Raw genomic sequence first — 15,000 nt, forward strand, 5'->3', positions numbered from 1 at the left:
TACCAGCACTAAAAAAAACAAAAAAACAAAAAAAAAAACAAAAAAAAAAAAAACACACACACACACACAAACTCTTTGCCATTCTCTTCATATACCCTCCAAAGATATCGCGGTTCTATTACGACTTACTGAAAACGGTAAAATGATTGAGAACGACTTACTTAAAAGCATGAAACTTCGATTACTTGCCACGGTGGCACCTTCCGCTCGGATAACAAAGTCGCGGGTTTGAGTGGGACTGCAACCAAAATGAAAACTTAGTCCAAAACAACCAAACAAAAATAAATAAATAAATATATATAATTTAAACAAATCACACGGATATTATGCATTGGCTAAGCGTCAAACATTTATTTAACGTATATAATAAAGTCACTTTAGAGGAACGTGAATTCTTTATATAAACATTCACCGATTCCTGATATGAGAGGTTCATACAATGCTAAAACCCTGAGATACTGAACCTTTAAAATAGATAGTTATCGTTTCTATAATTTCCCTCGATATCACTTCTATTTTTAAAAAAATTGAAATCAAACAATTGGCGAAATTTTAAAAAGAAACAAAACGTCCCATTGCATCACGTTATGTGATGCTTTACTTACTTATCCTCTTGGTTCCTTGGCGGAACACAAGGTGCCAACGTTATGCGATAGGCTCAGGAAATGTCCTGACGGACGCTGACAAAGTGTATATTATTTTTATTCTTCGCTTCCGAAAAACATGAAATAAAAACGCAGCGAGGCATCACAATACGGTCTTTGCTTCCCACTTAAATGATCCACAGCTTAAATTCCCACTGAGCAAGTGTCCAAGCCCAAGCTCACTTTGAGGGGCTGCACTGTGACTAACGCCCGAGTTATTCTTGTCATCTCTCGAAATAGAGCCAAGAAAATAATTTGTCATTGGGGATGAATACGGGGAATTGTTTAAAATTTTTCATGTCATTTCTATTTATTTATTTCAACTCTATTTCGCCCCGGCAATTTTACTCGACGGCTTAAGACGAAACTCCAACTTGTCGAAAAGTCAAACACTCGAGACTTCAGTGTTTCAATCTTGAGACTTTTGACAAGTTGGGGAGTCATCTTAATATATTTAGCTTTCTGGTCTATTTTCTTTTCTGTTCTTTCTTTCTTTCTTTTTTGTGTGTTGTTTTTTGTTTTAGTTGGATCGATGAACAGAAGCTTTGTTTCAATACGAATCTATCTCCATCCCCCCCTCTCTCTCTCTCTCTCTCTCTCTCTCTCTCTCTCTCTCTCTCTCTCTCTCTCTCTCTCTCTCTTTTACGCTTTTGTAATACATCACGTGTGATTATTAATAACCAATAAGTCCACTGATGAGAGAGATAAAATTCAAAGTTCAACCAACTCTGATTGCTGTATAAGAGAGGGGGACAAAAAAAGATAATACCACCACTTTACAACGGTAAGCTGTGGTATTTACGACAGCAATAATTTCAGTTCAAAATCAACAACCCAAGCACGGAGCTTGTACTTAAACTGAGCCGTGTCAAACATCTTTTTAGAACGGAGATTCTTGAGTTTGAATATCAACAGGACATGTCTCTCGGGTGCTTGAATGTGTGCTTAACAGAGAACAACAACTGAACGACGAATAAATAAAACTAACAAATAAATCTGGAGACTCTCTCTCTCTCTCTCTCTCTCTCTCTCTCTCTCTCTCTCTCTCTCTCTCTCTCTCTCTCTCGTCTTCATGCAAAATTACCAAAACCTTATAAATCGTTATCTAATCATATAATTGTTGTTGTTGCAGAAACATAGATTGAAGCAGTTGTAAATTAAAAATGGTATTTGAAAACGCATTACATGCCAATCCAAGAATACACGCGTCGGTGATTGTTTTAAGGGATTTTAGGGCACTTGCGACACTCTCATGTCACTTCAGCGAAAGGACGATGATAGGCTATAGAAATTTTTTTTTAAATCTAGCCACCAAGTGGCAAAGAAAATGAGACTGGTTTAACGGATATAAAAGCTACGTAAATACAAGAGTTTATATATAATATATATATATATATATATATATATATATAATATATATATATATATATATATATATATATATATATATATATATATATATATATATATAAATATATATATATATATATATATATATATATATATATATATATATATATATATATATCATTGGAGCTAATCTGAAACCATTGAACCACGTATGGCTATGCGGTCTCGTGGTATGACACTCGCTTTCGATCGGAAGGATCTGGGTTCGAGCCTCGCTCGGTGCATAGTTGAATCCTTGGAAGAGGCTCTTTACTCACATTCTCTCTCACCGTACTCGGGTGTAAAATAAATACATGGCCGTTAACAGCGTTGTCTCTGTCGGAAAAAAAAAATCGTAATATCGCCAGACAGACGTCATGTCTCGTTTTTTATGTTACATGTTGCTGTTGGTCAGGGACCCTTAAAGCGCGTTAAGCACGTTTAGAGGATATTGCGCCATATAAAAGCTGTATTTTTATTTTTTTTAATTTTTAATATTACGGATTTTTAAAATAACAATCAGATGAATCGGTAGTAATTTTTACTATTGAGCACACAACAAAGTAAATATCCTACAAAGAATTTTTAATTTTTTTTTGTTTTTTTTTTTTTTTTGTTGCTTTAGGTCTCTTCCAACACAATTGAGGTTATATGAGAGACCGCTGAAACAAAAAAACAAGCAATCCAACAAAAATAGTAAAAATGTAAATCAAAATCATAGCCTAAAGATATCATAAGCTAAATTATAAATAACCAAGAACAAACAGGCAGAAGATTTACAGAAAAAAAAATATCCCCTGTCAAAAATACAATCACAAACCAAAGAAGCAGGATAGGCTAGGAAAGAGAAGAAGAAACGACATCACTATCGGATCGTACACCCATGTGAACATCATAGGTATATGATTCAAGGGTGATGCTCCCATCCAACCACCCGCGAATTTTTAATTAAAAAAAAAAAACAATAAAATGTTTTAAAACAAAAACAAACAACAACAACAAAAACAAAAACCAGCAAAGATTTGTTTTAATGCAGACACATCTGTAACACACAGGAATTCAAACAGCAGATGAGTACAAATGCATACATCTTTCCCACCTATCGTCCATAACAGGGAATAATGTGCAGCGTGATCAACAACTTGTGATCAGAATTGTTCAGATAAGCGTAATAAGTGTTTAATGTATTACGACGCAGCTGATCTAATTTTTTAGTTTGTATCGAACATTTGCATAATGGGCAAGCAAGCAAGCAGGCAGGCAGGCAGGCAGGCATGCTCTTCGCATCTAAATTCATTGGATTCGATTGGATTGATTTACGGTCAATGTTAAAGTGTTGTGTTCGACGAGGAGCCGTTGTGACAACGCCTGCTATGTAGTACGGATGGAGACCGTAGTCTTTCTTCTAGAGCAGTTAAAAGTTTAAGAGTTTAAATCGCTTAGCAACATATGATGATGCCCCCCCCCTCCCCACCTCCACCCTAAAATAAATAAATAAAATAAAAATTCAAAAATAAACATTTAATATACACAGAAATAAAGGAACGAAAAAATAAATAAACAAATAAATAAATCAATCAATTACTTAATTGATTGAATTAAAAAGATAATAAACTAATGACATTTTTTTCTAACGATTAAAGTTCCTAATTTAGTCATCAAAGCCCTTGCAAATATTCAATCGAAATGTTTGGTTGACATTTTCATTTTCCTTCCGTGGTTTAAAGCCTTTGATTCATTAAAAAAGATCCTGGTATCTCCATCTACCTGGGTTTGAACTCAAAGAGATTTTGATTTATTGACGATTGTTTTTACTACTGCGTGATCTAAAATAGATATTGTTACTATTTCCAATGAAAAAAAAAATAATAAAACGAAAATGTCAACATTTAATTCATGCAAAATTATTTTTTAATGAAAGTGATTATAGCTGTGACCTTTCAGAATGTCACGAACGCTGCTTCCCATTAAAATTGCATTAGCGGATGTGACACTGTTTAGGATAACCATTGCAGTATAACTCAATCTGTTTTATTTCAAACATGTTGGGTCATTGTTAACTTGAAATATAAGCTTTTAAAACTGCACAAAGGACTTGTTATCTCGCCCCCCCCCCCCCCCCCCCAAAAAAAAAAAAGGGGAAGGAAGGAAGAAAAGAAGTTAACGGTGTCGAGCGTTTAAGTAATGTCCAAAACACTAGGGCAGCAAATCAACTGGGTAAATATCAAACAATCCAAAACATTCAAATTTCTCTTATATCTTGGTTGCATGTGACAAAGAATTATCACCATCTGCCAAACACCATTCCAAAGTATATATGGATATGGATGTCCCAGGTATTTTTTTTTTAATGATCAATTATATAGCGCAATATTCACTGAATGTGCTCAGAGGACTTCACTGTGGGTCGCAAGCCTACAATTGGTAGAGACGCTGTTACCCAGGTCAAGCATACATTTTACCCCCGACTGCAATTATAAGAGATGTGAGTAAAGAGGGTTGTTTTGTTTTTTCTCTCCAACGGTTCAACGGCCACCAAAAGTGGGACTCGAATTAGAGGGGGTAGGGAGAGGGAAATCTGGCGTCACAAGACTACAAAGACGCACATAAAAAATTCAATCTGATCTGATTGCCTGATTAAGACGAGCACATGTACGGCCGACCTGAAAGGAACAAGATTCCAACCACGACATTGTTTCAATACTAGTTAAATATTCTGAGCGTCAATATAAACTGGCCAGATCTTAATGCCCAGAGCATCATATCTAAGTGTTAGACTTAAAATTGCGGACTTCAGTGTGAAAGCCAATTAAATTTTACATCAAATTTCTCAGGATCTACACGATTAACAAAAAAATTTTTATCACTTTTATCAAAGCTACAAAAGAGAGAAAGAAAAAAAAGTCGACAGCTCAACATGAACGAAAAATTAACATTGCTTGGATCAGAAAGGAGTCGGTCACTACGTGCATTCCATTGCACACTGTACATCCCTATTGGGAAGAAGCATGACTTAAAGCATAGCGACAATGTACAATAACACAATTTAATCTGAACAAAAATCCATTTTAAGCAGCTAGGGTCTTACAAACCGTATTTGAGTCATGTCTAGCCTTTCAGACGTTGTCGGAGGTCAACTGGTTGGCATAAATGCTGCTAGTATTCCATCGAGAGATAATGCAATGCTCTACCATTGTTCCAAAATCCAGTGTCAATAGATACTATTAGAATAAGCAAATATTATGATCACGTAACTGTTTTCAACCTCCGGAACATAAGAAGGACCTTTGTTGACAATGATGGCAAGCCTTTTCATCAGTCAGAGATACTGCGAGTGAACTCCAGATTCCATTATCAAAATGCGAGAAGACTCAGAGAGACGGGATTATAATGCCGACGACCATAAGTCAGAATTTCGCTAATTGAACACCACCACATGACAGCAAGATTTTAATGGCCTGTTGCTCACGAACGTTTGTTCCGGCCTCAATGGGACAGTGTTCTTTTTTTTTCTGATAAAAGCAGGTTTAAGCATTCTTTAGACGATGGACGGTAAAGAATACGGTGCCGGTACGGTGATGATCACTGACGTCGGGTCCTTAAGGCATGGGCCGGTATAGGACTATCTTACACAGATTGTCGTCATTGAATACTTCATGACAAAAGAAGTACCATGACTCAATCCTATTTTCAAACATGTCATCGATAGAGTCACATTGGTTTACTCAGTTACTAGTAAAATAGGGGGTCCCGATAGCTTAGTTGGTAGAATACTCGTTTCACACGCAAATGGATCGAGATCGATCCCGGTTGTAGTCGATATTATTCTAACTCCCCTGTCCACCCAGCAGTGATTAGGTAACTGGGTGTTAGATCTGGCGGAAAGTACTTTGCAATAGACTAGTGCCCTATCCAAAGGGAAGGGTAGCAAGCAATTGCTATTGTCCGTTTCACGCTATAGAAACCGGGATAAACTCAGGCTTCAATGGCTCGGAAGGACTACTTACCAATAAAATTGCTAGCTCTTAGTGAATTAATGTAGCGAGAATTTTCAAAATAAATTCTTGTCAATTATCATTTTCAAATAAATTAAATTTGTATAAAATAAATAAATAAATAAAATAAAATAAAAAATCTAAGAACTGAAAAAAAAACAACACAATAAAAGTAAGAACATTTGAGCGTTCTTCAACTTCCTGCATTTTAGCTTACTTTTGAGCTCCGCGAACTTTTTGATGTTTTTCCACCACACCCCATTTGGGTAAACATGCATGTATCTTACTCGCAGTCGTGGATCATATTTGAAATTTTCTAAACTTTCCAATGATGTATAAATTATGCCAATGTGACCTACCGTTATAAAGTTAATCACTGGACAATTTAAATTGACGCTCATTACATATTTATTCATTATTTTGACAGTGAAGAAAAAAAGCATTTATTTCATTGAGGTTTTCTTACCCATAGTGGCTGTACGAGACGTTTTTTAAATTTCTTTAATTGACTCTTTTTGCTATTCAATAGACAAAAAAATCATTTTCAAACTGGACAATTGGCTTCATTGTCAATGCCAGTTTCGTCTAAGGATTAAACAAGAAGCAAGTTTTGTAACGATCTTTACAAGACACACTCTGATCCCACGGATATATTTTTTTTTCTTTTTCACTGACATGAAAGGAATTCGACGTAACTTACGACCGGAATCATCCTTTAGATGTTAAGAACCAACCGATCCTACAAGTAGGGAACTTCTTCATTTAATAATCATCATACTCTCAGAAAGCAATGCATGCGCGATGGCGGTAGAAAGTGACTGTGGTAAAAAGTGGACCAGGAACTTTTTCCTTAATTCTCACTCGTTAAACGGAAACAACGTGATTGAAATGTCAAAGTATAAGCAACAATAGGCTTTATGAAAACCACGAAATTAGGGTTTACAATCATAACATTCCTGCATTTTGATATGGAATTCATCAACAACTTTGGTAGGGTTTTTATAACCAAAAGTCCAAAGCGGCAATAAAAACAATTTGACAATACCTTCGGAAAAAATATGCGGTATAATCAGTCTATACGGTCAATTAATACTGCAACAAAGAGAACGGTTCTTATATATCAATAATATAATATTTAAAAAATTGTAAAGTGCTTTCGGACCATACATGGAATGAGCTCTATATAAGTGCTTATTATTTTATTATTATTATTATTATTATTATTATTATTATATTATTATTATTATTATTATTATCATTATTATTATTATTATTATTAATATTATTATTATTATTATTATTATTATTATTACTATATTCATCATCATCATCAAACAAGCACATTTCAATAATCCTATCGTCAAGAGGGAGTCGCGATAACATCCTTCACGGTTCTTAGTAGTCAGTACTAACTCCGAGAACAGGGGTCGTCGCTGTGTGAAAACAGTTCTCCAGTAAGTTATCTGGTAAGCAGCACTACAGATTAGCCACTCCAGTCAAGTGTTATCTTTGACGAAACTTATCAAATGTTTAACCTTGTAAAATAAATGCCGTTATGCGATCCTATTTTGTTCCTGTTTGTTGTTTTGTTTGTTTTTTATTTGTTTTTGTTGTTTTTTTTTCTTCTTTTTTCTTTATCTTTCATGAGAGCATGATCTCAAATGAGTCACCAAATATGTATGAGGAAATAGGATTGAAAAGTTTTGCTCACGAGAAAGTATAATAAATTGTTCAAAGAAAGTCATCTTTTCTTCTTTAATTTTCTAAAACAGCAATGATAATGATGATGGTGATGATGATTACGACGACAACAACGATGATGATGATGATGATGATGATGATGATGATGATGATGATGATGGGTAAAGAATACCAAAGAATCTTGAACAGAAACCAAAATCATTCTCCGCAATAACAACCATAATAATACCATCTTTTAACAACACAGTGTGATGTAATAGCAACCCAGACCAAGCAGGTGTATTTATGTTGAGAAGAAGAAGAAGGAAAGAGGAATTATCCAGCCAAATAAGCAAGAAGAGCGCCCTTTACAAAAGCATCGTTCAATCTCTGCCACATGTTGTTGACACGGAAATAGGATGATAACCCCGCAAGGTCGTTTCTGTACTATTATTGGTTTTGGCTTTACCCAATGTCAACCACGACTCATACACATCGGGCCGACAGACAGAAGACAGAAAATAAAAGAGAAAATAAAGCTATAATAATAACATATACATTTTTTTTTTTGCACAGCATTGGGCAGTATCACGAAAAAGTTCATTACAATATCACCCATGCGAGCTTGCGAGCATGTAAATGATAAGAATGATTGTGAATGAAGTTGACGTCAGTTGGCTCTTTGTCATTGTTTTTAGACTGCCATTTAGGTGCTCAATTACCACTAATTCTCTTCAGCGGACTACAAACGTTTTATGTTACACATGGCTTTGTACTTGGCACTGTTGATATGACGGGTAGAAATGGTGAGTATTTCCCATAAAAGTATACAACCGCGTGTAAACATTATTTTACTTAGAAATGTGATGAATCACTAAAATTTGCTGGTTGTGTAGTTATTAAGAAAGAACAACTTTTTAAAATCAACCTGGTTGCTGTTACATGATCGCAGATAACACTACTAAAATCAATGCGCCAAAGCAGTGACGAGGTTAGGTTAACAATTTTTTGACGTCATTTCTTTTTCTTTTTCAAAAAATCACTTAAGAGAAGAAAGTAAACGTTCATTTTCATTGTAGCCTTACATCGTACACGCATCTTTAATTTTCTTTAAATCATTTTAATACGAACGAATGGTGCGCGACAACGTGTTTACAAGTCCGATAATCCAAATTGCAATGGACTCCTTGTTATTGTTATTATGGAAATACTCTCACACCAACGCAAAACATTGCCCATTATAGCAATGTTAAATCAAACCCATAAATGAATTCGAGATTTCTCGGACCCGGTCATAATATGGAAATAAATAGGAATTGCTCACCTCGCCAAAAGCACCTCTTCCGATGACTTTGAGTGATTCGAAGTCGTCCACGCCGAGCCGTGACCGTTTCAGCCTGAGGAATTCGGACTCTTTGACAGCATGCTGTTGACGACGTTCATGTTTCTGGAATTGTCAGAGTGAGAAAAAGAAGGAAAAAAAAAAAGAATATTAAATAAATTCATTACATTCCATGAAATTAGTGGTGCAGCTGATAAAAATGAGACTCGTAAGCATATGAAGTAAAATTCAAAAGGAAAAATAAGTCATTGCGATGAAAGCAAATCATGACAGCAAGGAAAAACAAATGATAGAACAAGTTGTGGGTAAATACATATTTAAACAAGGCCTTCAATAAAATAAAGACTGAAGTATGATTGAAAGAATTATACAAAAATGAACTAAGTATGTACTAAACATGGCATGTGTCTGGCTCAGAACCCTTCTTCTTCAGTCAATAAGAAAACCCGTTAAAACCGTAACACTTGAATACGTAACTCAGATTTAACGTGGGTTTTTGAAATTTTAACCTTTTTGTTCTTGGTTGAAGAAAGGTTTCGAGTCCGAGACGGTCCAAGATTTGTATTGTGTTCCGTTTTATTTTTTTAATTTTTGTCCATTGACTTGATATAGTCCAAAGTTCCTAGCAGTTTAGTATTTAGAGTGGATGAAAGAAGAACACTTAAGTGCAGAATCAGGAAAAATCAAGGCGTGACTAAATATGGAAGCATTTTAGTTTCAAACTATCTCAAATCCGAGGGATTCACAGAGTATTATCCATTTGGATTTGAACTAAGTGACAATGAAATCCATTAAAATGCGTCATCACTAATCTACCCTCAGTTTGTCACCAGGACTATCGGGTAAAAGAAAACATAATTTCCATATAAAACACTATCGGGGAAAAGAAAATATAATTTCCAAACAAAACAAATTCACAGATAAAAATGGATAGAAATAAAATAGAAAAGAAACAAAAAAAAAAAAAAAAATGTCACCACAATTATTTAATCTTTAAATGCCTCTGATCCAATTGACAGTTTCACGGAGTTGATCGATTTACACAAACACAACATGCAGAGGATAAGGTTGAGGTTGGCTTTTCTTACTGCAGATTCATTCATATCAGTAATGGCGGATCTAAAGACAGTGATAGCGTGATCCAAAGGCATTTTGTAATATTCAGTATCAAAATGGAACCATATGGTTGGTAGCTTCACCTTTCAACGTGAATAAATTTACATATCCCCTTTTCAATCTTTTTTTTTTTTTGTTTGTTTCAAAGCGACAGTAAATGAAATCTTAATCAATTACAAAGAGAACAAACAACGTAAATATTAGCATATTCGATTTTTCTCGCCATTGTCACACAGAGAAAGCAAAGGCTACAAGAGAGGCAAAGGAGAGGGATACAGCCTTCTCCTGACGGCGGGTCGATGGGAGATTGTGTGAACCGTGATCGAAGACATGAAAATAGTATTTATATTTTATATCACACACAAACACACACACATACACAAACAACAACAAAAAGATAATGAAATATGCCCTCTTCCGCCACGACATCATAAGATCTCGTCGCCTAGACATTCCACGAAGGAATATAGATAATTCATCAAACAAGATGTCTGATGTGAACAGGAATCACCCATGTTGTCCAAGTGAGCAATTTGGGGGTTAATATTCTTGCTCAAGGAAAAAAACGAAAGTGCCTGAAGCGGGGCTCGAACCCGGGACCTTCCGGGTCACAGTGCAATGCCTTAACCACTCGGCCACTTCGCCCCCAACCTCTAACAACCAGTAAACATCATAATTTAGGGGATGAGTCGTGTTAGGGCGCCTGAATGTCATGTCACAATTGTCCTGCTTTAAAAAACAAAACAAAACAAACAAACAAACACAATCATCATAAAAAATGTGAAAACATACAAAATAAAAAAAACACAAACGAAATTAACAACAAACAAAACAAACAAAAAGAACAAAAATAATTAATAAATTCTATAGCTGATTCAATTTTTGCTCGTTTTTGTCATTAAAAAAAAACAACTTCCAATTCGTAAAAGTTTTCGCATATTTTGCGTATTTTGGACACATATTCATGTAAATACACGACATCACAATGGTTGGCAAGTCGGGAGCTAGGAATGTATATGGACATGGAGGACAACAGAGCGAAATAATGAATCAGCAGATGACAGTGGGATAAGACTATGAATAGTGTTGTTAAAGAAATGCCACATTCATTGTACAAAGTACGAGTATGAGAACAATATTAGAGAGCTTGGTAAATCGCTTTACTTCACTCTTCAACCTCATTAAAATCCATCAAACAAAAAGAAAAACAAAACAAACAACCACGGCACAAAGAGAGAGAGAGAGAGAGAGAGAGAGAGAGAGAGAGAGAGAGAGAGAGAGAGAGAGAGAGAGAGAGAGAGAGAGAGAGGGGTGGCGGCGGTTAAATTTCGTGACAATAAAATAAGACATGTAATTATTAGGTTAACCCAATTAGAGCCCTTTGACACTTCCGAAATAAATGTCAAGTTTTGGGTACGCTGGCCTTTCGATTACCTATAGTTTTGGTTTAACCCAGTTGCCGCGCAAGAACATCAATGCGTCTAGATTTGCCAAGGAATGACACTTCGAGCAAAACAGTTCTATAATTACTACTATAATTACTAAGGAGGAGGGAGGGAGGAAAGAAGGAAGGAAGGAAGGAAGGAAGGAAGGAAGGAAGGAAGAAGAAACAAAGAAATAATAAAAGAAAGAAAAAAAAAAAAACATTAGAAGAGTGGCTACAAAAGAAGCAAGAAAGCGAACCGATCCGCACGAACTATTTCCTAGTTCAAAGCCAGATAAGGACGAATAAAATAAGCCCATGGAGAGATTTTTTATAAATGGTCTTATTTCTTTTTTTAGTTTTTATTGTTATATATATATATATATATATATATATATATATATATATATATATATATATATATATATATATATATATATATATATATATATATACTTTATCACATTCATCTACAAATGCTAGAGTATACGAATATTATGTTGAAAACCTAGGAAAACACTGCTGACGCTGAAGGAAGGCACATGCATCTAGTCTTACTATTACTGGTCAACAAAGATACAACACCAGCTTTGCAATAAAATATGAATAATGAATGGACATTTTTACGTGTCTATCAAAATACAGATGTGGTATTTTTAAGGACGACAGCTCCATTATATAACATATGTATGTGATAAGCCTGTAAAACAACAAATAAGTTTGTTAACAGAGCCACCAAATGTGTTTATGATGACTCTAATAATGATTAAATGAACTGACAAGGCGGTTTTGTGTGCTATGAATAGATACTACAACGCAATCATTTCATAACCTCGTGACCGACAAATATCTTGTTATATCAATACCCTCCTTATCATAATACAATACAGGTGGCGAGATCGAGGTGGGAAAAGATTTTTGATTACAGATACTAAACTTAAACCAATATAACATACACCCAGCCACACTAAACTTAGCTCGGTTTCAGAAGGACCAGAGGGCATTCATTCGTTCATTCATTCATTCAATCCCATATTCACTGACCCTTCTAAACCAAACCTAACTAATAGTTCGAAGCTAATAAAAAAAAAAAATATGACCACTTCAGTGACCATAGGATGAACGTGTACATCGGTCAGCAAGAAACTGGGACAGAAGCCAACAACGCTACAGTGGACGTTTAAATCATTTTCGTCTGCTTGGGGCGATGATGTTGCGTAGTCGGACGGTTAACGCATCGACCACTTGACTGTTATGTCAATCTCCTTATACCGAAAACAAAAGTCTGAATCGCCAACATTATGTTTATGTGTTAAGTATTAAATTTGCCAACAAAACAACAACAACGACGACGATCGTGGTGGTGTGATAATGATGGCGATGATAAAGATGACGACAACGATGGTGATGACGGGTTAATTGGTAATATGTAACATACACGATACAAAACATGACAAATTATGGCCGGCTGTCATTAAAAGAGAGGGGGGAAATGCATATAAACAAAGCGATGAGTACCTATTTACGAAATGTGTAAAAGTGTAATACATGAACCATTTGGAAGACTTACTACAAAGTCAAAGCGAAACGGAAGCCTAACGGAGTAATCCTCAGCCACCTCTTCTTCAATAAATAATGAAACAATGATATGAACATTCCCCAACCCCTCACTCTGCCTGTTATAAATAGCACTATCTGGGTAATCTACGACCTGTTAAAAAAATAATAAAAAATTGCGGGTTTCTAGGAAAACTCCGATTAGTTCTCATTGATAACAATGATTAATGATGACAGTGTGGTTGCGGGGAGTGTGTATTCTCACTTGTCCTCTTGATAGTTAATTTAGAAAGTAGATAAGTAGGTTGTCCGATATATTTAAATGGGCAAACTCATAATATGATAATATCATCTGAGAGCAAAATTTTCAAATCGATGTGGAAGTCAATTGAATGTAGCTAAGTTATGGTAAGATATTTGATTTTATATATTATAACAAAACAAATGCCAAATGCTTGGCGATATTCTACAATCTGAACTGCGTATATTATTAGCTTTCCGAGACCTTTTCCGAGTAAAAATATCTGATTGAGCCTTAATTCGATCTTGAGTTTTATGGGTCCAAAATTCTTTGATAGATAGATAGATAGATAGATAGATAGATAGATAGATAGATAGATAGATAGATATAGACTGGTTCGTCGATTGGTGGGTGACTGGACGGATGAATAAATCCGTTGGGTTTGAAATTCTACCACGCAACCATTATAATTAACAAAGCGCATATTGATATCAAATTTAAACAGAGCATTGCCGTCCATGGCGTTAACCCCCCACAAAACAACAACAACAACAACAAAAAATAAAAAACCAACAAAATACAACAAAAAAAAAACTATCCAGTTTCAAGTGGTTAGATAAGTTTTAATTGAGTGTTTCACGGTCGATATATCTCATAGATAAGGGACATTACGTGTATACATTTTGAGGAAAAATGTTGTTTCGGTTTTTGATTTCGCTTTCAGACTTGCCAACCAACCTCAAACATTTGAAATGATTTATCATATTTTTTTCCAATATTGTAATTTTTTCATATTTTTTTTTCCAAAACAAATCATATTTTCAACATGTTCAAAAGTTAACATTCACCGAATTTATGGAGACTACCAAGCTAGTAGAGGGTATAAAATCCTGCAATTCCTATGACAATTATTTACCCGGCTACTGATATTCCTATCTAGGATTTTTAATGACCTTCAACTCTTAAAGTTTTATCATCCCCCCCCCCTCCCCTCCCCCCCAATTTTATTACAAACTCTTTGACTTTCTGCATTCAGCATATTTTAGTCAACATTACCATATTATCATATTTTGGACCTAAAAGCCTGAGCTTTGCCAATTGATATGCAAGGATTATGACGGTCATTCATCGCATTACCATTTCCCCCTCATTTAACCCAAGAAAATTCTTATGTCGATCTTATAAGATTATTTCATAATACTAAGACCGGGTACTCATTCACAAACTAGTGAGTGGGGTGATAATGAAGGCATTATGAGGAAAATGTTTGCAGTAGGACCAGAGTTTTGCTATCTTTGCGCCACATCACTTGACTTTGTGACGCTATGAACGTGAAACCAACTCAGCCCTAGATGCCTACTCCTATTCTATGGGTCAATTTGTTGTTGCTGCGTCGAGCCTTTTTCGAGTCCGAGCTGGCCAACGGCATTACTACAATTGCTGACAACATTATCATGGTCGATTTGCTTTAAATGATGTTGTGCGTTTATACATTTATCTCACAACATCCACCAACCGGATATATAGCGCACCAATACACAAAACTATATATAACTTTAAACGTTTATAGTCTGATAAATGCAATTTAGTGAGAACTACTCATAAAAATGGTT

The 15,000-nt window shown here is 35.2% G+C and overlaps 1 protein-coding gene across 1 annotated transcript in view; it reads right to left on the reverse strand.

Moving 5' to 3' along the window:
- The window catches only part of LOC144978708 (serine/threonine-protein kinase 38-like), an 86,036-nt gene that overhangs the window by 50,855 nt on the left and 20,181 nt on the right, over positions 1 to 15,000 (reverse strand). Inside the window, exon 4 of the mRNA XM_078925128.1 lies at positions 9,033 to 9,155. Within this exon, the coding sequence (XP_078781254.1) occupies positions 9,033 to 9,155 (123 nt within the window). The remainder of the gene's footprint in view (positions 1 to 9,032; positions 9,156 to 15,000) is intronic.

Source organism: Berghia stephanieae, chromosome 8 (genome assembly GCF_034508935.2).
Source record: "Berghia stephanieae isolate SIO BIC M18660-M18661 chromosome 8, UCSD_Bste_1.3, whole genome shotgun sequence".
NCBI classification, from domain to species: domain Eukaryota; kingdom Metazoa; phylum Mollusca; class Gastropoda; order Nudibranchia; family Aeolidiidae; genus Berghia; species Berghia stephanieae.